The following is a 24,964-nucleotide window of genomic DNA, read 5'->3' as shown; positions in this document are numbered from 1 at the left end:
GCAAGAATCTTATCAGCAATAAGTTAAAAAAAAAAAAGAGAAATACTTCTGTGATTGTCACAGGACAATCTATTCCCTTTACCTTTATAGTGATAGACAATGCAGGCATCCTTGAATTCTTGGGGGAATAACCTCCTCATGCCATTTATTCTTTGGTATATATGCTCAATAGGGGTATAGATGGATCAAAGGGATGTATAGTTTGTTAACTTTTTAGTCAGTGCCAAATTGCTTTCCTAAAATGACTGACCCTATCCAAGAGGCTAAAACAATGATATTTTAGATTTCTTCCTTTGAATACTACCTGTTGAAGTCTTTTGACCATTTCTTTACTGGGAGATGGCCTTTAATCTCACAAAATTAAATAAATTCTGGGGTAACTAGATGGTACAGTGAATAGAGCCTCAGCCCTAGATTCAGGACGATTTAAGTTCAAATACAGTCTGAGACACTTATTAGCTGTGTGACTCTGGTTAAGCTTGATTGTCTCAAAAAAATAGTTAAATAAGTTCCTTACTTGCCTTGGGATATAAGACCTTTATTAGATAAATTTGTTGCAAAGATTTTTTTTTCCAATTGTACTACATTAGATTTTTTTGTACAAAGTATTTTAGATTTTATAATAACAAAATTATCAATTTATTTTTTGTGATCCTTTCTATTACTTGTTTAATTATTTACTCTTCCCTTATCCATAAATCTAAAGGATAAATACTGCCTTATTCCTCTAATTTGTTTATGGAGTGACCTTTTATATTTAGGTTTGGAGTTTTATCTTGTTATATAGTGTGAGATGTTCATCTAAACCTAATTTCTCTCAGACTGCAGTTCAATTTTCCTGGCAGGTTCTTTCAATGGTGACTTGTGTTATTTGCTTGTGTATGTTGTCTTCTTAATCTCTTCCTATCAATTGACCTCTTTTGACCTTTTAACCAATGCCAAATCATTTTCTTTTTCTTTTTTTCTTTTGGAGGTAATTGGGCTTAAGTGACTTGGCCCAGGGTCATATAGCTAGTGAATGGCAGAGTTCAGATTTTATCAAATATTTTCAAGATTTTTTTATTATTTATTTTCAATATTCTTTTCTTGTTAAACTTTGAGTTTCAGATCCTCTCCCTCCCCCCCATTCTGCTGCCTCCTGAGAAGGCAGAGAATATATATCAATTATACATGTGAAGGCATACAAAACATACTTCCATATCAGACATATATTTATTAAAGAAAAAAGATATTGAGAAAATTTAATTCAGTTTGCACTCAGAGTTTATCAGTTTTCTCTCAGAAAATTATAGAATATTTCATCAATTGTCTTAGATATTGTATGGAATAATCAAGTCTTTATAATCATTGATAATCATTACAACGTTGCTGTTATTACACAATGATCTCCTGGTTGTTCTCACTTCACTTTGCACCAGTTCATGTAGGTCTTGCATATTTTTCTCATTATTTGTTAATGGGACCCTAGTAATCCCAATCATATACCACAGCCATTACCCAATTGATGGGCATCCTCTCAGTTTCCAATTCTTTGTCATGACAAAATGAACTGCTGTAAATATTTTTGTGTGTGTGTGTATATATATATATATATATATATATATATATATATATATTTCCCTTTCCTTTTTCTTTGCTTTCTTTGGTATACAAACCTAGTTTTAGTATTATTGCTGGGTCAGAGGGCATGCATAGTTTTACATATGCCCTTTTGGGTGTAATTCTAAATTGTTCTTCAGAATGGTTAGAGCAGTTCACTAAATCCACTTTTAGTTCTCATGCAGTTAGCTGGCACAGTAAATAGAGTAGATGGAGGCACAAAAGCCTTAAGTCAGAAAATCTTCAATCCTGACACTTTATCCACTTTCTTTTCACTCTTATTAACTCCCCTAATGGTGATAAATTTCTTAGTAGTTAAATGTATTATTTTCCCATATAGGGACTATAAATAGTTTGACTCCTTTGAATCCCTTATGGTTACTTTTTCATGTTTTCTTTTTCATGCTTTCCTTGAGTCTTCTATTTGAACGTTAAATTTTTTTGTGCATTTCTGATCTTTTCATCAGAAATGCTTGGAAGTCCTTTCTCATAAAATGTATATTTTTTTCCCTGAAAAATTATACTTAGTTTCTCTAGGTAAGTAAAGCTGCTAAATTTTGTTATTTTCCTCTATTTTTTAATTCTTTTGATTTTGTTTTATTATTTTTTTAAAGTCTCATAGTATTTATTAATTTCTACTTAGCCAATGTTATTTTTTAAGGAATTATTTTCTTCAGGGATTTTTTCATTTGGTCACTTTTCTTCAGTGAGTTTTTGAGCCTTGTTTACTATTAGGTCAGTTCTATTTTAAGGTGCATTTTCTTCAGTATTTTTGATGCCTCTTTTATCAAGATTTTAATTGTTATTTTTATAATTTTCTTGTATCACTCTCATTTCTTTTCCCAAGTTTTCCTTTCTTGTCTCTTTTATAAATTCTTGTTGGGCTTATTCCAATTACCATTTTCTTTGAAGCTTTTGGTTACAGAGATTTTCATATTGTTGTCTTCTACATTTATGTCTTGGTATTTTCTGCCATGTAGTAGATTTTTTTATGGTTATTTTTTTGTCATTTGTTCATTTTCCCAGTCTATTTCTTCACTTTGGGGGAGGCACTGTGACAAACTTTAGACTATTTCATATTGCTGCTTTCATTACTAGTTCTGGTAGTCTACATGCTTTTGAAGCTTTCAAGGTGATGTTATCCTGGGAGAGGTGTGGACATTGCTCTCCTGGTCTGCACTCAGGTCTTTACCAGAAAGGGCAGTTACAAATATGGGACCAGTCATAAGAACTCCTCTCAGTCTTGTAACTGTGACCCAGAACTGCTTATGAGTAATAGAAATGCCATTCAGTGCCAGCAAAGGGTCCCCTATGCCAATTGTCTGATCCCCTTAACATTTCTGAACTGAGAGCTCCTGGAACAGCTGTTTTTACTGCTGTCTGGGTTACCTTCAAGGCTCATCACTAATGTCCTTCCTGAACTCCATGTCTGTCTTAACCTTAGTGTTGCACATTTTTCCTGTGAATCCCTTAGGTTAGACTGGAAAAAATGTGTCTGTCTGATCTTTTTTGTTGGCTCCGTTGCCCCAAAATTTTATTTGAGGTGTATTTTAAAGTTGTTAGGAAGGAAATATTGGTAGAATTCAGCTGATCTAAGCCTGTACTTTGCCATCTTGGTTCTGTTCTTTTCCAGTTTTCCAAATAATTTTTAATGATTACCATTTTATAATACACTTTGAGATCTGATATTGGTAAACTTCTTTCTCACTTTTTTATTTTACCTTGAGATTCTTGACCTTTTTGTTCCTCCATATAATCTATATTCCTATTTATAGGTCTCTGAAATAGTCTTTGGTATTTTTATTAATTTAGAACCATCAACTTAGATGGTATTATCTTTTTTATTATATTGGATCAACCTATGAACAATTATTGTTTCACACTTAGATTCATCTCTATTTCTGCAAAGTGTTTTATTGTTGAATTCACATAATTCCTGAGTAAATTTTGATAAATATATTCCTACTCTTTTTAGCTTATGCAGCTATTTTGAATGTAATTTCTCCTTTTAGTTCTTCTTGCTGATGATTTGTATATTTACTTTATATATATATGTGTGTGTGTATATATATATATATGTCTTTATGTGTACTTGAATAACCTCAATATATTTAAAGGAAGTTAATCAAATATTTCAGTTAATTTTTAGTTGATTCTCTAGAATTCTCTATTCTATGTTACCATCTACAAAAAAGTGATAATTTTGTTTCCTCTTTGCCTTTGCTGATTCTCTCAATTTCTTTTTCTGAGTTTATTACTATAGGATTTCTAGCCCTATACTAAAAGGTAGTAGTGATAATGAATATTCTTGCTTTACCACTGATTTTATTGGAAAGGCTTCTAACTTTTCTCTATTTCATACAATATTTGATCTTGGATTTAATATATTATTTACTAAATTAAGAAAAGTTTTGTTTATTAATATATTTTCCAAAATTTTTGATTGAAAAAGCTTTTGAATTTTCTGAAAAGTCTTTTTAAAATCTATATAATCAAATGATTTTTATTTTAGATATTATTGACATGATTGGATGATCTCTCCTTGACCTGTTTTCCTGGTCAGTTATTTTTGAAATTATATTTCTTAAGTTTTTGTTTTTTAAAATCTTTTGGCTTTGTTTTAATATTTCTTGTTGTATTATTTCACTTGTAATATTTTACTGTTTTATGTCTGGACCATTCCAACTTTCAAGCCATTCAGGTCTTGAGTGAATGACTTTCCACTCTCTAGTCCAGGCGCCATTTTCCTTACCATTCTTTTCCCAGCTTTTCCATTCTTTGTAGCTTGTTTAATTTCTGCCAGGTACTACTGCAGTTCCAGTACCCAGGACATGCTTTCTTGTAGAGTTTCTATCCTCTTCAAGGGTTTATCTCCTGGGTATATCTCCAAACTAAGGAATTTCTTAATTGTTTTGGGGGTTTTTTCTTGAGCCCTTCATTTAGTTTGTCTTTAGAATGGGAGGCCTGTGGTTGGGTCAAACTATATAATTGAATGGAGTGGGCAGAGTCTGCCTGGTACTTAGTACAGTGTCTTAGATTAGCTCCCTCCTTCTAGAAAATCAATGCTCTAGGCTCTGATGGGGGTGGGGTTCCCTTTTACCAGAGGATTCATAAGAGTACTTCCCCCTGCTATAGACTCTGCTTGGGATCTTTCTTCCCTACTTTTGGGCTCAAAGACTACTCCTGCACTAGGCTCCTACCATAATATGAAGGGATTTTTCAGGCTGAATTTTGCTTAGAACCTTTCTCCAGCAGTTAGACTCAGACTACAGTGCTTAGAGGATGCTTACAGGCTAGTGTCCTATAGCCAAAAGGCTTTTGGGGACCATTGGGCTCAGTCTATAGTATCATCCTGCCAAGAAAACTCCAAATGGGGTCACAAAGAATCCGGCATGATTGAAATCATTGGACAGCAGCAACAATGCCAATAAAATCGGTAACTTGGGGGGAAGATTTATAAAAATATAAACTATCCAGTTTAATAGACTAAGAAATAGAAAATTTGATCTTATCTCAGAGAAAAAAGGATATAAATGAATTCCCAAAGAGGGCAGGGAAAATCCTATGTGCAGATGGATTCAGAAAGGAATTCTACCAAATTAAAAAAATTATTAATTTCCTTATCAAATAAATCAAGGATGTACAACCTTAGGTTATCTTAGGGCTGTATTAAAATAAAATAATTATTCAAGGGTTGTACCCAGAATAAAAAATACAGTAGACTAATATAATAGTTAATTTATAGTCTTACTTGAGTTAGGTTTAGCAAGCACTAAGAAAAGTCATGGTACTTTTAACTTCTTAGAAAGTGGGGGAGTGCACATCATCAATATGACAGGTGAAGCATGAAATCAAACACAAAACAGAGATAATACAGTGGTATAAAAAAGTAAGTGCATACTTTTCTGCATGATACAGACAGAATGTATCCCCTAGATTTATTGAAAATTCCATGCAATACGTTCCCTCCATAACTGCTTAAAAATGTCAAAGAAAATTTAACATCAATGAGATTATTAGTGATGAAATTTAAAAAATCTAATACTCATTCCATGCAAATTATTTTATTTTTTGCTTGTGAAAATTAAAACCCACAGCAGGCTGCAAGCAATCCACAGGCCATATTTTGATTGATCAGCCCTGAAATAAATTATTTATACAAATGATGAAAGAAGGCATTATACCAAACTCCTTCTGTGAGACAAATATGGTTCAGAAACTCAAATCAGGGAAAAAACAATGGCATCAAAACTTTAGTGTATCTAACGAATGGCAATTTAAAACCATTGAGTAAAATATTAGAAGTGACAACAATATATTTTTAAATATTTTTAAATTTAAATATTTTTAAATGTTTTTAAAATTACACAATGTGGTCAGGTTAGATTTATATGAGCAAGTCAGGATTGGTTCAATATCAGGAAAATTATTAATATAATAAACCATATTTGAAGCAAAAAAATTTTAAATCACAGGATTAAATGTTTTAGCATTCTGACTTTTGCCCCAACTTGTACTTGTATTAATGAGTTGAGTTCAGATGCTACCAAATACTTTTCTCTCTCTTCCCCCTGTTCCCCAAGTAGAGATTCTTTTATAGAACCAGACAAAAACTAAAAATTTACATGTAAGGGGAAAAAAAAAACCTCTCTAAGGTAAAAAGAAGCAGGAATGAAGAAAGGTAGCATACCAGATCTCAAACTTAGATTACAATGCAATGAGCATCAAAAATATTTATTATTAGTTTAAAAATCAGAAAAAAATTGCTTAATGAATGAGACATATCAGGCCCAGAGGCAATCAAACATAGTACTGTAGAGTTTGATAAACCTAAGAATAACAATTGTTGGAATAATGACAGTCTGTTAACACACACACATATATACACACAATGACATCAACAAATTAGGGAAAGAGAAGACAATACCTTTCACAACTTTGAAGAAAATTTTTAAACAGTGATTGTTATAAACGATAAAGTGGATAATTTTTAAATTACAAATACAATTAAAATTAGAAAGAAAACAACTGGGAAATTTGTTCATTATAAGTCCAAGAATCCAAGTCGGGTGCCACAGTCAGTTCACCAAGGACCTTGAGCAGCAAGGTCCTTCATTACCAGCCCAGTGGAAGCTGACAGTGAAGCTCAATTTGGATATAACTCAAAAAATAATAATGAGAATGTGAAACTTGGGCCATCATTCCCTACAACTTGGGTCTAGAACTTGATATATTAATAACTGCTAAAAACAAAATAAAAACTAAAGTTGAGTAAACAAAAGAGAAAGAACCCAACCATTGATAACTACCATGGGAATAGAGGAGATCTGGGGTCATAGTCAAAGGATAATAATGGAACTAAAGCCATTCCTTTTTCAATGAGATTAAGATTTTTCTTTTTATCTCTTCTCTTTGTTCAGTTGTTGGTTTAGTGATTTTTATGTTCTTTTTTGTTAAATCAGATTAGCTAAGAGTTTTTCAGTTTTATTAGTCTTCAGAGTGTCAGCTTTTAGTTTTATCATTTTTTTTTTAGGCTTTTGCAAGGCAAAAGGGGTTAAGTGGCTTGCCCAAGGCCACACAGCTAGGTAATTATTAAGCATCTGAGACCGGATTTGAACCCAGGTACTCCTGACTCCAGGGCCAGTGCTTTATCCACTGCACCACCTAGCTGCCCCTAGTTTTATCATTTTAATGGATTTTTATTTCCAATTTATCTATTTCTCCTCTAATTTTTAATTCTTCTCTTTTGTGATTATTTTATTTGTTGGCATTCTAATTTTTAAATGCATATTCAGTTCATTAATCCTCTCTTTTTTATAGTTATTGTATGTATGTAAGAAGGTGATTTTCATCCCAAGAACTGCTGTTTCAGAAATTTTGATATGTTGTTTTACCATTATCTTCCTTTCTTCATTCCTCCCTCCTTTCTACCTTCCTTCCTTCTCTCCTTCCCTCCTTCCTTCCTTCCTTCCTTTCTCCCTTTCTTTTCTCATGTCCAACTCTTGGTGATTATATTTGGAGTTTTCTTGGCAAAGGTACTGGAATGGATTGCCCTTTCCTTCTCCAGCTCATTTTATAAATGAGGAAACTGAAACAAATAGGATTAAGTGTTTTGTCCACTTTACATAGCAATTAAGTATCAGAAGCCAAATTTTAATTCAGGTTCTACTGAATTTAGGGCCAGCACTCTATCCACTGTGTCATCCAGCTGCCCTATCATTTCTTTTACATGGTTATTGTTTCTTGATTAATGTTGTTTCTCAGGGAAACCCAGGAGAGCTTAGGGAAAAATCCTGGCTTCTTTCAGTCACCTTGGCTCTGTCCCCTATTTAATTGTTTCTGTTACTTGTTCTTTATTATTTAGGATTTCATTGTTAAGTCTCCATGTGGGTCTTTATCTTTTGTTTGTGATCCCATAACCAGTTGCTATTTTTATTGCATGCTATGGTCTGTAAAGTGTATTGGGGCAGCCCTGGAGTCAGGAGTACCTGAGTTCAAATCCGGCCTCAGACGCTTAATAATTACCTAGCTGTGTGGCCTTGGGCAAGCCACTTAACCCCATTGCCTGATTATTTCTTCTTTTTTTTCATTTGTTTTCAGGTATCTCTCTGTGCCCTAATATAGGTGGTCAGTTTTGCAAAAATTGTTCTTGTTTGTAACCCCTTTTCTATCAGGGTTTTGCTTATTAGTTCCTTTTTCTTTCCTGCTTTTATGTGATTATGTAATTTTCCTCTCCCCACGTTCCCTAGGGCAGCTAGGTAGCACAGTGGACAGAATACTGGCCTTGAAGTCAGGTGGACAGGAGCTCAAACCCAGTCTCAGATATGGCTGTGTGACTTTGGGTATATCATTTAACCCTAATTGCCTTACATCTGGGGTCAGCTCCAGTCATCTTGATTCATATCTGGCCACTGGACCCAGATGGTTCCAGAGGAGAAAGTGAGGCTGGTGACTTAGCACAGTATCCCCTCACTCAAATCAAATTCATGTGATTGTCATGTCTTTACCTCCCTGATGTCAGAGTCTTTTTCATGAATGAAAGGCAAATATCACTCCCCCAACCCCCCCCTTGCTTTTTTTACTCTTAGTCAAATAGATTTCCTCCTTTTTTTTCTTGCCCTCAAATTAGTTTTTTAAATATCTTTTTTTGCATCCATTCCTGAAAAGGATTTTCCACCTTTTTTTCTGTATTCCTCATGTAATCAAGACTCCCAAGTTAACTCTCTCCTGCAAGAGGTTTCTACTACTGCCTTGTACATCTTGCTCCATTTCTTTCCCTTTCCCACTGTCTCACTTCCAGAACAATGTCAATTTTTACAGATATCAGAGAGGATACTGTACCACAGCAAGTGCCTTTTTCACTACCATAACCTTGATTATTCAGCCCACCTCTGATCTGTATCCTCCCCTGATTATTTGCCTCAAATCTATTCCCTGGGTCCATGCTCTACCATTCCCCATCATGTTCCAATTTCCCCAAGGAGTTCTAACTCCCCCTACCTGCCTTCTCCTACCCACCATCAATGTAGGATAAAGAGACTTTTCAAGAACTAAATCTTCCAAGCTACACTCAATATAAATCCCTCATCTCTCTTCACCCATAGGTGTATTCATCATTGCCACCCTCCTATCTCTAAAGTAAAGGTCTTCTTTCTTCTCCTCACTTTTCATTTCTATTACCACTGTCTACTCCTCTGAAGACTCTTCTCTTCCTGGTACCTCAAGAATCATCTTATCTTCATTGCTAGACTTCAACTGGACTCTAGCATGTCCCATACTCCCTTCCTCTCCTTTCATGAACACTCCTATATTGTAATGTAGTCCCACAAAAATACATTGATTCACCTGTAGACAGGCTGTAAACAAGTTCTGACCTTAATTCCTCGTTGTTTTCCTCTTCACTATGATTTTGACCAGATTTCCACACATTTCTGCTTTAGAGAGGTTTAAAAGGTTGTGGAGAATCAGAGACAATGTCTAGTTCTCCATCTCTGTCTGATTGTTCTTGTACTGGTAGCTGTTGCTGCTAGAGTAGTCCAGTTTCTTCTTTTTATAGGTGAGGAAAATTCTACCTCAGTACTCTAATAGTTTATATATGAAAGTCTTTTTGTAGTCAGGTATCTAGAGATAATTTTTTTGTTAGTAAAATCAAAATGAGCTAACATTTATACAGCATTTGTTATGTATCAGGCAGTGGGCTAATCATTTGCAATTTTTATCTCATTTGATCCTCAAAATAACTCTGAGAGAGAGGTAGAATTATTTTCATCCCTATTTTATAAATGAGTCAAACAAAGATAAAGTAACTTGCCCATTATGTTATTGACTTACCCAGGGCATATGGTTTCTTCCAGTCCCCATACCATTTATCATAATATTCTATTGGTGAATTTGAAAGACTGTGACCAAAATGGAAATGTTAGGTCAGGAAGCCAATGTTCTAAAATTTTCAGGATTTTACTCAAATTTAAAAAAGAAAATCCTCTTGATTCCATTAAAACAAAGCCAAATATTGAGTGATAGTAATGTCCAATCTTGACTCCAAAAAAAAAAAAAGATGAAGAATCATGCCCTTCTCCTTTCAATACAGAAATGGGAACTATAGGACAAAATGTTAATTCATGGTAAAATGTAGTCACTTCATTGGTTGTGTTTACTTAATTTACAGGAAAGGGTTCATTGAGTGAAGGTGGTAGGGAATATTGACAGACTTCTGTGATATGAAAACCAAAACCATTTTTAAAAAACTCCTCTAATTTTTTAAACATTTTATTTATTTTGAGTTTTACAGTTTTTCCCCCAATCTTACTGCCCTTCCCCCCACAGAAAGTAATTTGTCAGTCTTTACATTGTTTCCATGTTGTACATTGATCCAAATTGAGTATGATGAGAGAGAAATCATATCCTTAAAGAAGAAACATAAAGTATAAGAGATAACAAGATCAAACAATAAGATATCAGTTTTATTTTCTAAATTAAAGGGAATAGTCCTTGAACTTTGTTCAAACTCCACAGTTCTTTTTCTGGATACAGATGGTATTTTCCATTGCAGACAGCCCCAAATTGTCCCTGATGGTTGCACTGATGAAATAAGCGTGTCCATCAAGGTTAATCATCACCCCTATGTTGCTGTTAGGGTGTACAGCAAAAACTCCTAATTTTTAAAAGACCAGATGCTTTCCCTAGTTTTAAAAAGTATCTCATTCTAGTATTTCAATTACTTTTTTTTGCTGAAAATATCTTGATTTATCTCATTTATTGTTTCTTTCAGAAAGCAACTTTTTTTATCCACAGATAATTTTCAGAGAAGCCTAATTCCACTTAACATTCCCAAGTCCTTTAAGGTAATATTTTTATTTAACAATCTGGAGGAAAACTAATAGCATTGTTGTAAGAAAAAAATGCTTTGCAAAACAGAAAACCTATATCCTTGTAAATATTCTTCTTCTCACTTTTTGTTCAGTTGAACTCAGAAATAATGTTAGGCCAAGTTGCTATCTTCTAATTGTTCTTTCATGTTTATATATAATATAATATTATTAATATTATATTGACTAATCAATCAATATAATCAACATAATAATATAATAATATAATTGATATAATTAATATAATATCGATTATTATATAAAATTATTATATGTATTCTCTTCTAAGTCTTTACTTATGGACAACTCTCCTAGAAGATAAAATGATGAGGATCATATGTACTTCTTCCTGTTTCCATAATTTTAACATCCTCCATAACTGTCTATATTTTGAAAACTTTCCATTTTATATCACTTGGAAATTATGAATGTTCAGTATGGCTGGCTACATCTTTTAAGATCATTGTTTATAACTTTGTGGCTATCATGTGGCTGTTCCAGTACTCTGGTTCTACTGCAGTTTATTTGTAGAATTCTTGAATATATTTTGGGGTTTGCATTACAGAGATTTATTGTTGGGTTGTGGGGGGGGTTTCCTTTTCTTTTTTAACAAGATTCTGGTGCATAATTCTGGTCACTTGGCTGTGACTTTCTATGTTTTCATTATGTGCTAAATTTTTGCAATGTGCAGTGATATTTTCTACAATTTCTTTTTATAACCTGGTTTTCTAGCCAAGCTTTAGTGGGTAGGAAGAATGTTGTGACAACACTGTGTGACTCTATCAAGGGAGAGGTATTGATCCTAGAACTTTGAAAATGAGAAATGACACTTTTTTTTTAATCTTTGTTTTTTGCAAGGCAGTGGGGTTTTTAAGTGACTTGCCCATGGTCCCACAGCTTGGTAATTACTAAGCATCTGAGGCCACATTTGAACTCAGGTCCTCCTGACTCTGGGGCCAGTACTCTATCTACTGGGTCACCTAGCTGCCCTCTTACTTTTTTCTTAACAAGCATTAAGTACCTATTAGGCACAATGCCAAATGCCTTACAATGACTATCTTATTTGGTCTTCTAGGAGAATAGATGCTACTATTATCTCCTTGTTAATGTTGATGAAACTGAAGCAAACAGAGACTAAAAGATTTGCTCAGGATCACACAGTTAACAAGTGTCTGAGAATTTGAACGTGAGTCTTTCTGAATTCAGGCCCAGCACTCTCTTAATTGCACTACCTAGCTGCCTACTTTCTTCAACATGAGCAGTTCCATACTGTCTTCAGGACTAATTCCACACATGTGGAAAGAAAAAACACTGTCTTTAAACATTTTGGACCCACAGGGGAAGCTGGAATATCAAGGGTTTCCTGATTGCATGAAATAATGAAGAGTGAAAAGAGCCAAACCAAGAGAACATTGTATATAGTAACAGCAATATTATGTTAAGAACAACCTAGTTTCCCCTCCCACTTAATAGTATTTTATTTTTTCCAATCACATGTAAAGATGGCTTTTATAAGATTTTGAGATCTAAATTTTTTCTCCCTTCCTCAAAGTAAGCAATCTGATAAGGGTTATACATGTACAATCATAGTGAACATTTCCACATTATTCATGTTGAATTAGTTAGAATCAGAATAAAAGGAGAAAGCCAAAGGAAAGAAAAAAAACAAAAAAGTGAAAATAGTATACATTGATCTTTCTCTGGATGTGGATAGCATTTTCCATCAAGAGTCTTTTGGGGGGGGGGCAGCTAGGTGGCACAGTGGATAAAAGCACCAGCCCTGGAGTCAGGAGTACCTGGGTTCAAATCCGGTCTCAGACACTTAATAATTACCTAGCTGTGTGGCCTTGGGCAAGCCACTTAACCCCATTTGCCTTGCAAAAACCTAAAAAAAAAAAGTCTTTTGACATTGTCTTGGATCATTGTTGAGAGGAGCTAAATCTATCAGAGTTGATCACCACATAATGTTGCTGTTACCATGTACAATGTTCCTCTGATTCTCCTTACTTCACTCAGCATCAGTTCATGTAGGCAAGATTGTGCTTTAACAGTTGCTACTCTAAATCAATGAAGAACTTGGAATATGATGTTCCAGAAGAGAGCAAGAAGGCTGATTACTGTGAAAAGACCATTAGGATCAATAAGGGAACATGGGTAACTTTGAAGAGGTCATTTTCAGTTGAGTAGTGAGGTTGCAAAGACTTAAAGGAAATAGAGGCATCAGTTATAGAAAGCTTTCTCTAGTAGTTTAGCCAGAAAAGGAAGGAGAGAATAACAAGATAGCTAGCAGGGATGAATGAATAACATGAGGGTTTTTTATTTTTTTGTTTTTGAGGATGAGGGAGACATGACTATGTTGGTAGGGGGAAGGGATGCCAGGTAAGCAGGGAGAGACTGGAGATGAGTGAGAGAGTAGAGATGATACAGGTGGAAGATAAGAACTCTTCCTGGGCATACTCTCTGAAAGGAGGATAGAGCAGCATCAGCAGCAGAGCAGAATGTGGTAAGGAGTTGTGCTTCAGGGAGACAGCCTTTTGCCTTGGATATACTCCCAAATCTAGGTCATTAACCATGGAATATAGAACTGAAAGGGACATTAAAGATTGGTTAATCTTTTCTCCTTATTTTACAGATGAGGAAACTGAGGTCCAAATAAAGTTAAGTGATGTTTCTAAGATTATGTAGATAAAAATTCCTAGACCTAGTATTTGAACTGAAGCTTTCTTTTCAAATATGATTGGTCATGATAGTCATGAACATATGTCTAGAACTGCTTTCATAATTATTAGTATGACTAATATGCATTATCTTTATTAGGTTGGAATTCCAATCGTAACATCAGCTGTTTATTCCTCTTCAAATCTATTGTTGGCAATAAATGGAAATATCTACTGTTATGAATTTGCAGATAATTTATGGAAATCTCTTTTACGTATGTGTTTTTTACCTTCTTACATTCATTTAACTCATCCGATTTTAAAACTGGGAAGTTTTGTTCATTTTGTAGGATTAAATTACTTTGTTCCTCTTGTTTTAGTAAATCAAAGCTATCAATTATCAGATGAAAAAATTTTCTAACTCAATGATTGGAGAAATGCAAGTTTAAAAAACTCCGAGGTACCATTTCACACTCATCAGATTGGCCAGTGTGACCAAAAAGGAAAATGACAAATGCCAGGGGAGACATGGAAATAAAGAGACAATGCATTGCTAGTAGAATTCTGAACTAGTTCAGCCATTCCAGAGAACAACTTATAACCATATCCAAAGAGAATACTCTTTGACCCAGCAATACTACTAATTGGTCTATATCCCAGAGAGATCTAAGGAAAAGGACCTACATAACACAAGAATATTCAGGGGGTGGCTAGGTGGCACAGTGGATATGGCACCAGCCCTGGAGTCAGGAGTACCTGAGTTCAAATCCAGCCTCAGACACTTAATAATTACCTACCTGTGTGGCCTTAGGCAAATCACTTAACCCTATTTATTGCCTTGCAAAAAAAAATAAAACCAAAAACTAAAATAAAAAGAATATTCATAGCAGCTTACCTTATGGTGGCAAATGTGTGGGATGAGTTTACCCAATTAAATAAAACTCCAAGATTTCTCAAGGTGTGAAGAGAAAAGTCTTATTCAATTCTTGAGAATTGGACCCCCTTGCTCTGTCTTAAACATGGAGAGAGAAATGGGGTAAAAAGCAGGAAATACAAGATCCATTTATACAAGCGAGATCCCCCACACCATTGACCCATCTTCCTTAGTGAGGAATGTGGTCTTCACATTCTATACTGGTAAATTACTCTAAGGAATAAGCACATAAATCAAACAGAGACAGGTTCTCCGCCCTCCAGGACAAGAAATGTAGAACCATCTGGACTTGTCCAGATAAGACAGGGTCAGTTTACTCTTTACATTCTGGTCAAGGTAAAATAAAATTGCTTGTCAGGGGAGGAGGGGCAGAAGGGACATAACACACAGCTTTAACTATTTCTAATCTATAATATTCTACTGAAGAAATCTCAGACTTTGTCCCATTCACAAAGAATTTAGGAGGATATTTATGTTGAATGTATAGGTCTTTGTACCAGGAAGCTCCTTGGGAAGGGATTGTGTAAAATTTCAGATGCTTACTGTCATTCTCTTCAATTTTGTGCCCAATTCATTGTCTATGTGTAGGATTTGCCTCTAACTTAATGGATTGCCTACCCAACTAAATGTCATATTCTAAACAATAGGCATTTTTCATCCATTTCTATGTACTATATGGATTATCAGAATGATATTCATTGAATAATTATGAATCTTACTTAGGAGACTGTAACATTTTGGGCACTCAGCATCTTTAAGCAGGAACATGTAGATCTTTCATCTAAAGAAAATTCTTCTACTTGAACATAGAAGACATCTTCTATGACACTGGCAGATACTTCTAAAGAACATACATTTCTTTTATGTTACCTTGATTAAAATGATTAATTAAAAGGTCATTTGTTCAAGTGATTGCCTTTTCAGAGAACGTTACATGATTTTAACATGAGAAACTTTTTGATGGAAGAGAACCTTTAAGGATGTGTTTTATTCTGTCAAATGCAGGATTTTAACCCCTCCCCCCATCAACAAACAACAAAACAGGATTTTGTATTTCCTATACCTTGAAATTAGTTTTTGTGACAGTAACGATATAATCTCCCATAGATTTATCATCCTATGAAACCACATTATTCCAAAAGCATTGGGGGGGGATTTTAAATCTGTAACAACTTATTTTCATCAATGGTGACAGAAAAACCATTACACTTGGATCACCCTTGCTTCTCAGTCCCTAACGTATTATATGAATGGCATTTAGAATGGCATAGTTAATAAGAGCAGATCAACTTGAAGAAGTATGTATATTGTAAAACTGGATTCATAAAAAAATAATTTTATAAGATATCTCAGGGGAGGAAAAGATATCAAAATGTGAAGAATTTCAGTGGTATGAAATGTTTTCTAGAAACTAAAGTCTCCAATATATATTTCATCAAAAATCTAAAAAAAAAAAACCACTACACCAATAATAATCAAGAAATCCAAGGAGAAATAACAGCAAGCACCCTCAACAAGACCATACACAAACAAACAAAAAAGATTACCTTCCTTCAGGGAAGTTGTTAAGCTTAGATAAACAAACCAGATGTTTAGCCAGTACTTAGTCCTTGAAAATTTAAGCACTTTGTTTCAGAGAGTCAAAGGAGTCATACATTCGGATTGAGAAGATTCAAGAGTCAGAAATCTATAACAATCTGACTTGCTACCTGAGTCCATCTGCAAGGTTAATGATTGCGGGTCAGACTTCTTTGAAGGAAGGTATAGCAAGATTCAGGAGATCAGATATCTATAGCAATCTGATGGAACTGAAAACCCTTAGCACACTGACTGGGAAGCTCCAGCGAATCCACAGCACCTTGACCTGAGATGGTCTAAAGAGCCATAAAGAACAGAGTGATCTAGGATGGGTTCCTGAAACCTGTCAGTATAGACAAGCCAGAGAGAGGAAATCAAGAAGTCAAGGTAACAAACAAGGCTCACTCCAGATTGTAGAAAGATGACCATGGCCTTGGAACAAATCCCCAAACAATATGAGGGACTAAAGGTGAGTAACAAAAGAAGACACTGAACCCTGAAGAAATATTATGGAATAAAAAAGTGCTCAAGAGCTAAACCCAAAAGAGGAGAGCAATTTCACAACTACAAGCAGAGTCTCAGAAAAAATAATTTTGCCACAAAGGCTATCAGAGTATCTGGAAGAAATGAAGGAAGAAGTAATTAAGTGAATTTATAAGTGAACAAGGAGCTTTAGAGTGAAAAATTGGAAGGAGAATAAATTACTTAGAAAAGAGAAAAACTTTATCCTAACTCATGAAAATTGGAATAGGTTTAGAAAAGATTTTAGAACTTTAGAACAAGATATAGAAATAGGAAAACACAGGAAAAATTGTAAAACATCTTCAACCCAAAACAGTTTCTAGAAAATAAGAATCATCAGACTTCCTGAAAGTCATGACCAAACAAAAAATGTGAATAAAATATTTTAAGAAATTATAAATAGAAATTAACTGAATCTGTTAGAACAAGAGGGTAAACTGAAAATAGAAAGAATTCACCAGCCACTTCCTGAAACACACAATCAAAAATTCTCAGGGAAAAACATTACCAAAATCCAGAGCTTCTGGTTCAAAGAAAAAACTGCAAGATGCTAGAAAGAGCTCAAGTATCCCCCCAAAAAAGAAGTTAGAATTATATAAAATCTGTAAGTAACTACATTAGTTTGGAATACAATATTCTAAAAGGCAAGAGATAAATATAGCCAAGGATAATCTGCTCTGTAAGATTGGGAAATGGATCTTTAATAGAAGATTTTCAAGCATTCCTATTTGAAAATGACAATAACTGAATAGGAACTTTGAAATTCAAACCTAAGTATTAAAGGAAATCTAGAAAGGGAAATATATTTGAGCAACAGGAAAGCTCTATATATTGATAAAGGGCTAACACCTTAACATTTACCAGGAGAAAAGAGTCAAAGGTATCTTCAGAATTTGAATGATTTTAAGGATCACAGAAGAAGACAATCAAGGGATCTGGGGATAGATTTTAATGTATTTTGATAGTTTGAAGAGATGAAATAGATAGTGTGCTAAGAGAACCTGGGGATACAAAGGCAAAAAAAATTAATCCCTGCTATCAAGGAGCTGAGAGATTAATAGGAGAGACAACATTCAAACAACTATGTATGAGCAAGTTTATACAGGATAAAATGGAAATAACAGAGGGAAGGAGCTAGAATTAAGAGAGATTGGAAAAATCTTTTTGTAGAAGGAAGGATATTAACTGGGACCTGAAGAAAGTCAGAAAAGCCAGGAAAGCAGATGAGAGAGAATTTACCAGATATGAGGGATTCACTGGAGTTTTGAGATGAAGCATCTTTTGCAAGGAACAGTAAAAGAGTAAGATGTCGTGGATAGTGAAAGGCAAAGTATAAGAAAACTGAAAGGTAGATTGTCCATGTCATGAAGGGCTCCAAAAATAAAAGAGCATATTTTATATTTAATCCTGAAGGTGATGAGGAAGCAGAGTTTGAGCACAGAGGGGTGGGGGCTGGTGTATGACTTAGTTGGACCTGCCCTTTAGGAAAATCACTTTGGCAAGTGAAAGGAAGATAGACAGGAGTGGAGAGAGACTAGAGACAGAGTAACCAACCAGAAGGCTATTGTCGTAATCTGGGGTGAGGTGGTAAAGGACTGGACCAGACAAGTAGCAGGGTCATAGAAAAGGAACTTATGTAAGAAATATTGTGAAGACAAACTAAACTGGCACTGGCAACAAACTGATTATGATAGGCAAGAAATGAGTTAGGGATGACATCCAAATTCAGAACCTGGGAGACCTGGTAATAATGGTGGTGCCTTTAGCAGTAATAGCAGAGAGCTTGGAGGAAATGATGAGTTCAGTTTGGGACATTTTGAAGATATCCAGTTGAAGATATCTAAAAGGCATTTAGAGATATACTGGAGGTCAAATATAGGACTGGATAAACAGAATGAAGAATCATCTGCACAGATAAGGTAATTGAATTCATGGGACCTGATGAGTTTACTAAGTAAAAAAAGAGAAAAGAAAAGAGGGTCCTGACCAAGCTTTGGGGGGGATACCCATGGTTAGTGAGCAAAATCTAGATGTAGACTCAAAGGGTCCTGACAAAAGGGTGATGAGATAGGTAGGAGGAGAACCAGGAGAAAGCAGTGTCAGGAAAACCTAGGGGGATGAAGGTGATGGATAATGTCAAAGGGTGCAGAAAGGTCAAGAAGAAATTAGAGAATGGAAGCTCCTTGAAAGTAGGAATTGTCTGTTTTAGCTTGTGTATGCATCTGTAACACTTTAGACCTAGCCTGAAGTAAATTTATTTTACTTTATTTTATTTTATTAAAGGCAATGGGGTTGTGACTTGCCCAAGGTCACACTGAAGTAAATTTTTAATAAATACTTGATGCCTGCTTGCCCATCTTGACAACTCAACTATTTCAACTTGATACTGTCCTCTTTTTTTTTAAGGTTTTTCAAGGCAATGGGGTTAAGTGGCTTTCCCAAAGCCACACAGCTAGGCAATTATTAAGTGTCTGAGGCCAGATTTGAACTCAGGTATTCCTGACTCCAGGACCAGTGCTCTATCCACTGCTCCATCTAGCTGCCCCTGTCCTCTTCTTTTGAATCACCTGTCCCCCCCATCACCAATCTTATTCTCCCAAGCCTCTCCCACCATTTCACTGTCTTTGAGCTATTTACTGATGAATAAAGCAAGACAAAGTCACAAAAATCCCTTGCTTTTTATACATTCCTAATTGAAGCACTGCTTTAGAAATCAAGACCCAGAACATTTAAGGGACTTAGGGAAGATCAAGAAGTTATAACAGTCAGAGGGGGCTGATTGGAGTTTAGCATTTACTTGTTCTTTTGTTGTTCCATGTGGATTAATTTTGTCTTCCCTTAGATAGAATGCAGACTATTTGAAGGGAAAAATACTTTGTTTAATATCGTGCTTATCCTTATACACCGCACCAGGGTAGAGGACAAGAAAATCCTTGTTTGGTTGATTGATCCATGATTAAAAAAAAAGGAGAGGGAGAAGGGTACTAGGTGTCTGTTCCTTTTCTGTTTGATTTGCCTATCCTAATTATCCTTTAAGATTCAAGTCAAATGCCATTTTTCCCCAATAAAATTTTATTGAAATATTTTATAATCAATAGTAACCCCCTGGAAACTGTTATAGACCTTGCCTTGAGTCTTACATGCACTTATGTAATTATCATGTATAATTTTTTATCATAATTATTTTAATATGTCTACTCTTTCCATTCAATCATGAGCACCTTGAGGATAGGGATTAAGTTTTATCTAATCTCATTTGATACCTTCCTGTTGAAATAGCCTTTCCATTTTTTTTTTGTTTTTGCAAGGCAATGAAGTTAGGTGACTCACCCAAGGTTACACAGTTAAAGAGGTTATTGGTAAGACTGTTATAAATATAAGAAATATATTGGTGTTCTGTTTACAACCTTAAAAATTCCAGGGACTTATCCTCATACTTTATGTCATCTTTCTCTTTCAGAGGTAGACGAGTACCTTACAAATATTTATGCAGAATACTGTTGCTATGGTAATGATTACTCTTGCTTAGTAAGTACAATGACTTAATTCTTCATTAGTATGAGACTAGCCAACCAAATTAACCTAGCCACAGATCATCCTTTAGTTTATTCATTCAGAAAATAAAGATATCTCTCTGTTCAAGAATTCAGGATAGAGCAAGGATAGAGAGAAAATAGGCTTTGTTTTCAAGATTGGTACAGTGGAACAGGAGGGGAAACCTTTGAAGAGATCCCTGTGGGACTCAAAGCAAAGGAGATCTCTAGACAAAGTACTAGAGGAAGTTTGAGGAGAGAGGGACCACACTCTCTGGGGAATTTGAGGAAAACAAGAGTTGAAATGTGGAATGGGGGGTATTGGATGGGTTTCTTCATCATGAAATGATTTTTCAAGTGTAGATGAAATGATCACTTCTTAGTGATATTCCAGATGGACTTCCTGTTTAGTCTCAGGTTGAATTGGTTGCTTCCAACTCTGAGATTCTGTAATGCCATGGCTACCACTGGTGATGGGGAAGGGATTAGTACAGAAGCTTCCTGGAGGGCTTGGACCTTGAAGAAAGGCAGGGACTTGAGCTGTCTTGCCTACCTCCTCACTTTCCTCTTCTCTGCCAGCAGGCTCCTGCTCTTCCCTCACATCCATGGCCATCATCCTCTCTTGGTAAATCCCCTGAACTGTGACTCTAAACTGCTTGCAGTCCTTTCCCTTCTCCAGTCTATCCTTTGCACAGCTGACAAACTAGTCCTCGATAGAGTAGACTATATTACCCTCTTGCTCAAAAATTTTCAATGCCTGCCAGTAAGGCGGTGCCTGTGGTGTAAGATTCAACTTGACCTTTAGGGCAGAAGTTAACATTATCAGGGGCAGCTAAGGTGGCAGTGGATAGAGCATCAGCCCTGGAGTCAGGAGTACCTGAGTTCAAATCCTGACTCAGACACTTAATAATTACCTAGCTGTGTGGCCTTGGGCAAGCCACTTAACCTCATAGCCTTGTAAAAAACCTAAAAAAACAAACAAGTCCTGTCTCTGAGGCTAACTAGCCCTGTGGCCCTAGATAAGCTGCTTAACAAGGTCTGAGTCTCAGGATCCTGATCTCTAAAATGGGTAATAACTATCCTCCTGAATGTGCTCTTAATTCCAGTTAAAGTGGTCTATTTGCTGCTGCTGTTTCCCACACAGTTTACTGGCTCTATGGATACATCAAGGGCCCTAGAGTCAGGAAGACCCAAGTTCAATTTCAGCCCTAGACTTGATGGCTTTGTGAGACCCTGGGAAGGTCACTTCACTTCTATCTGCCTCAGTGTAAAGTGAGGATTAATAACCACAAGATTGCTGTAAGGATCAAATGAGATGATATTGATAAAGTGCTTATATTGCTAAAGTGGCCAGCATATAATATACACTCAAGAAATACTTGTTTCCACCCCCTTTCCCCCCTTTTTTTCCATCTATCACCCCTTTCCCTACTTCAAGGAGCCTCCTTCCCTGCCAAGAAACCTTCTCTTCCTTCAAGAGTCAGTCATTTGATTAAATCCATCCCCTAGCTTTTAGTGTTCCTTCCCTCCTCAAATGATCTTGTATCTCCTTGATGGGGTCATGGTTTTACACCTCAGTAGAAAGTCAGCCCCTTGTGGGAGGAGTACCTTTTGATTCACTAGTACCTAAGATAAAGATTCTGGCATAAAGCAAAGGTAGAGATGCCATCCAAGGTCTAAAGTTTGATGGAATTTAAAGGGAACTGAGAGTTGTCCAAAGTGTTGGAGATAAGTTTGGGAAGTCAGGTTATCAAGCAAGGATGCTCAATGCTGAGGAGATGAAGTTAAAAGATAGTCCCTGCCCTCAAGGAGCTCCTAGTCTAAGAGGGAAGACAACATGCAAGCAACTACATAAAAACAAACTATAAAGAATACAAATGAAAAAAAATTAATAGTGAGAAGGTGCTAGAAATAAGGAGATCATGAAAAGATTGCTTATTAATAGCTGGAATTTTAGCTAGAATTTGAAGGAAGCCAGGGAAGTTAGGGATGGGGGTGAAGAGAGAAAATCGCAGAGATGGATGACAGTGTGTGACAGGAATAGGATAGAAGCCAGTGCCTTTCTATTGAAGAGTAGGAGGTAATAGAGGAGAAAGGTCTAAGAAGGTCTAAGAGTTGAAAGATTGGAGGATGAAGAAGAATAGGAAGGGCTTAGAACAATACCGAAAGCACAAGTTCATAGATTATCAGCAGACAATGGGAAACCTGGGAAGCTTTCTGGGTAGAGGAGTGATGGCATTAGTGACATCAGGAAATTGTTTGGGAAGCATTATGGCAGGCATCTACATAGTACTAGGTTTGGGAAGAGATAACCTAAAGAAACAAAACATCAGAATGACCCAATGTTAATAATATATAATCATATCTTATTTTCCTCCAAATAAATTGTCTTTTCAGACTATAAGTTATCTTGTTTTAGCATATACCTATGGGAAGTCCATAAAGCAGGCCAAGATTTATATATCAAGAACTAAGGGAATGAATTTCCAACCACTAGACATCCCACAACTGGTATGTTACATTTCTTTTCTTTCTTTTAAGGTTTTTTTTTTTTTTTTTAGCAAGGCAAATGGGGTTAAGTGGCTTGCCCAGGGCCACACAGCTAGGTAATTATTAAGTTCTGAGGCCAGATTTGAACTTAGGTACTCCTGACTCCAGGGCTGGTGCTCTAGCCACCCCATGGTATGTTACTGAGAATTCCACTTAGTTTAATTCTACAAATATTAATGACTTTTTTTTTACTATGTGCAAGGAGCACTGTATTAGGAATTGTGTATTAAAAAAAAAACACAACAGTCTTTTACCTTAAAGAGCTTATTGCTTAGTTGGGAAGAATAAGACAAGTTCACTAATAATTTTATTTTCAGTGAAAAAAATATTTTTTCTTGCTGTTACCTCTCCCACCCTGAATTGGCCATGTTCAAATAGTGTATTGTTCATCCTTTCACAATAACAGAGCACATATCTGGAAGGGGCCAGACAGAGTTGCTCCAGTTTCATGGGCCATGCTGTCTGAGGCAGCCAGGAAGTCATAAAGACTCAAGTTCAAGCCTTTGACACATACAAATAAGCAATGTGACCCTGAGCAAATCTGGAAAGAGAGCTAGCCAAAATGAATGAATGAAGAGCCCCAAGTTTGGAGGGCTATCTGAATTATGATTATTAATAAATTTATAATAGGTCATCAAACCCCAGGTGACTTCCTAGAAAGAAGACTTCCTAGCTGGTTAAATTCCCATTAGCCTTCTCTATTTCAGTAAGGTACAAATATACTATGCACAGGTCTCAGGGTCAATAATTGATTTATTAAAAATAAAAAGTCAAAATCAAGATAAAACACATTGAAGGAAATGTAGGAAAACAAATCATATTAAAAATGCCTGATAATGATCAAGCATGGGAAGGATTTAAGTTGTAGAGAGGAAACTTTTTTTTAGAGTTTTCTCATATCTTAAGGGTTAGTCATCTAATCGGTTTGATCTGAATCCTTTTATTCCATAAAAAAAAATTTACTTTGAGGTGAGTTTATTGCTCTTAGTCCAAAATCCTGGGACACACAACACAAAGCATGTACAGGGACCCTTCTATTTCTTCTCTACTCCATCTCTCTTAGCATTTTGTGGAGCAGGAGCCTTAAAAGAAAAAAATCATCTTCCATGTTGCCTTGCTATTTAACATATGGTAGTCATCTATCTTACCCAAGGTAGTGAAACGTTGCTACCAAAAGTTTAGCTAGGGCTCAAACTGCTAATCCTCCCCTTCCTTGGTGGGCTAGTCAGTTCAAAACCTAGTTCCCTGCATGTATATGTTAAATAACTGGGGAAGTTAATCATTAATGAGTAAACAAAAGATGTCTCCCACTCTGGGAGATCAAATGATTTAATTTAAACTATTCATCACTTTCTCTTTGGTTAGGGGATCTGGATTCATAGCCCATCTCCTGCACTACATTTATGAACTTTAAACAACTCAATTACCTTCTCTGAGATTCAATTTCCTCATCTATAAAATGAGAGGATTAGGTTAGATGGCTTTTGTCTCAGCACTGTTTGGTTTGTCTATATCTCCTTATGAACTTCTGCCTTCTGTTTCCTTTTAATGATTTGCTGAAACTCTTCATGTCTGCTTTCCTCTCTCTCTCTCTCTCCATTCCTCTCTTCCTTCCTTCCTTCTTTCCTTCCTTTCATCACTATATCAATATGCATCCATTCCCAAGTCTCTGCCCAAAACAAGAAAAACAAAACATTTCCATTGCAAGCAGAAAGAATAATCACAAAAAAACCCAAATTATGTCAGAAAATGTAAGCATGATTCTGTATTGTTAGTCTATCTCTGCATTCTCTGCTGAAGGGAAGAAGCCCAAATTATCATCAGTTGTCTAGAATCAAAATTGCTCAATGACCATAGTTCTTAAATTATTTCTTTTTTTGTTTTTGTTTTGCAAGGCAATGGGGTTAAGTGACTTGCCCAAGGTCACACAACTAGGTAATTATTAAGAGTCTAAGGCTGTATTTGAACTCAGGTCCTCCTGACTCCAGGGCTGGCACTCTATCGATACACTTTGCCACCTAGCTGCTCCCCTAAATCATTACTTTACAATTGTAGATGGTAGATAGATTGCTTCTAGCTTGGTTTACTTTATGCTTCATCAATTAATACATGTCTTCTTATGAGTCTCTTGATCCCTTTTGTCATTTCTTATTTTCAAATTTTCAAATGGATCTATGATCTTAGAAATTAAGAAATTCCCTTCAATGATATAAATCACAACCC

At 35.6% G+C, this 24,964-nt stretch overlaps 1 protein-coding gene across 1 annotated transcript in view; it reads left to right on the top strand.

The window, feature by feature from the left end:
- Nucleotides 1–24,964, top strand: part of CATSPERD (cation channel sperm associated auxiliary subunit delta) — a 144,155-nt gene that overhangs the window by 25,649 nt on the left and 93,542 nt on the right. The window contains exons 4-7 of the mRNA XM_074203880.1: nucleotides 10,871–10,943; nucleotides 13,785–13,899; nucleotides 20,119–20,186; nucleotides 22,589–22,702. Coding sequence (XP_074059981.1) covers nucleotides 10,871–10,943; nucleotides 13,785–13,899; nucleotides 20,119–20,186; nucleotides 22,589–22,702 — 370 coding nt within the window. The remainder of the gene's footprint in view (nucleotides 1–10,870; nucleotides 10,944–13,784; nucleotides 13,900–20,118; nucleotides 20,187–22,588; nucleotides 22,703–24,964) is intronic.

The sequence above is a fragment of the Macrotis lagotis genome, chromosome X, assembly GCF_037893015.1.
Source record: "Macrotis lagotis isolate mMagLag1 chromosome X, bilby.v1.9.chrom.fasta, whole genome shotgun sequence".
NCBI lineage: Eukaryota > Metazoa > Chordata > Mammalia > Peramelemorphia > Peramelidae > Macrotis > Macrotis lagotis.
The sequence above is the reverse complement of the archived record's forward strand: the minus strand, read 5'-3'. Positions and strand labels throughout refer to the sequence as shown.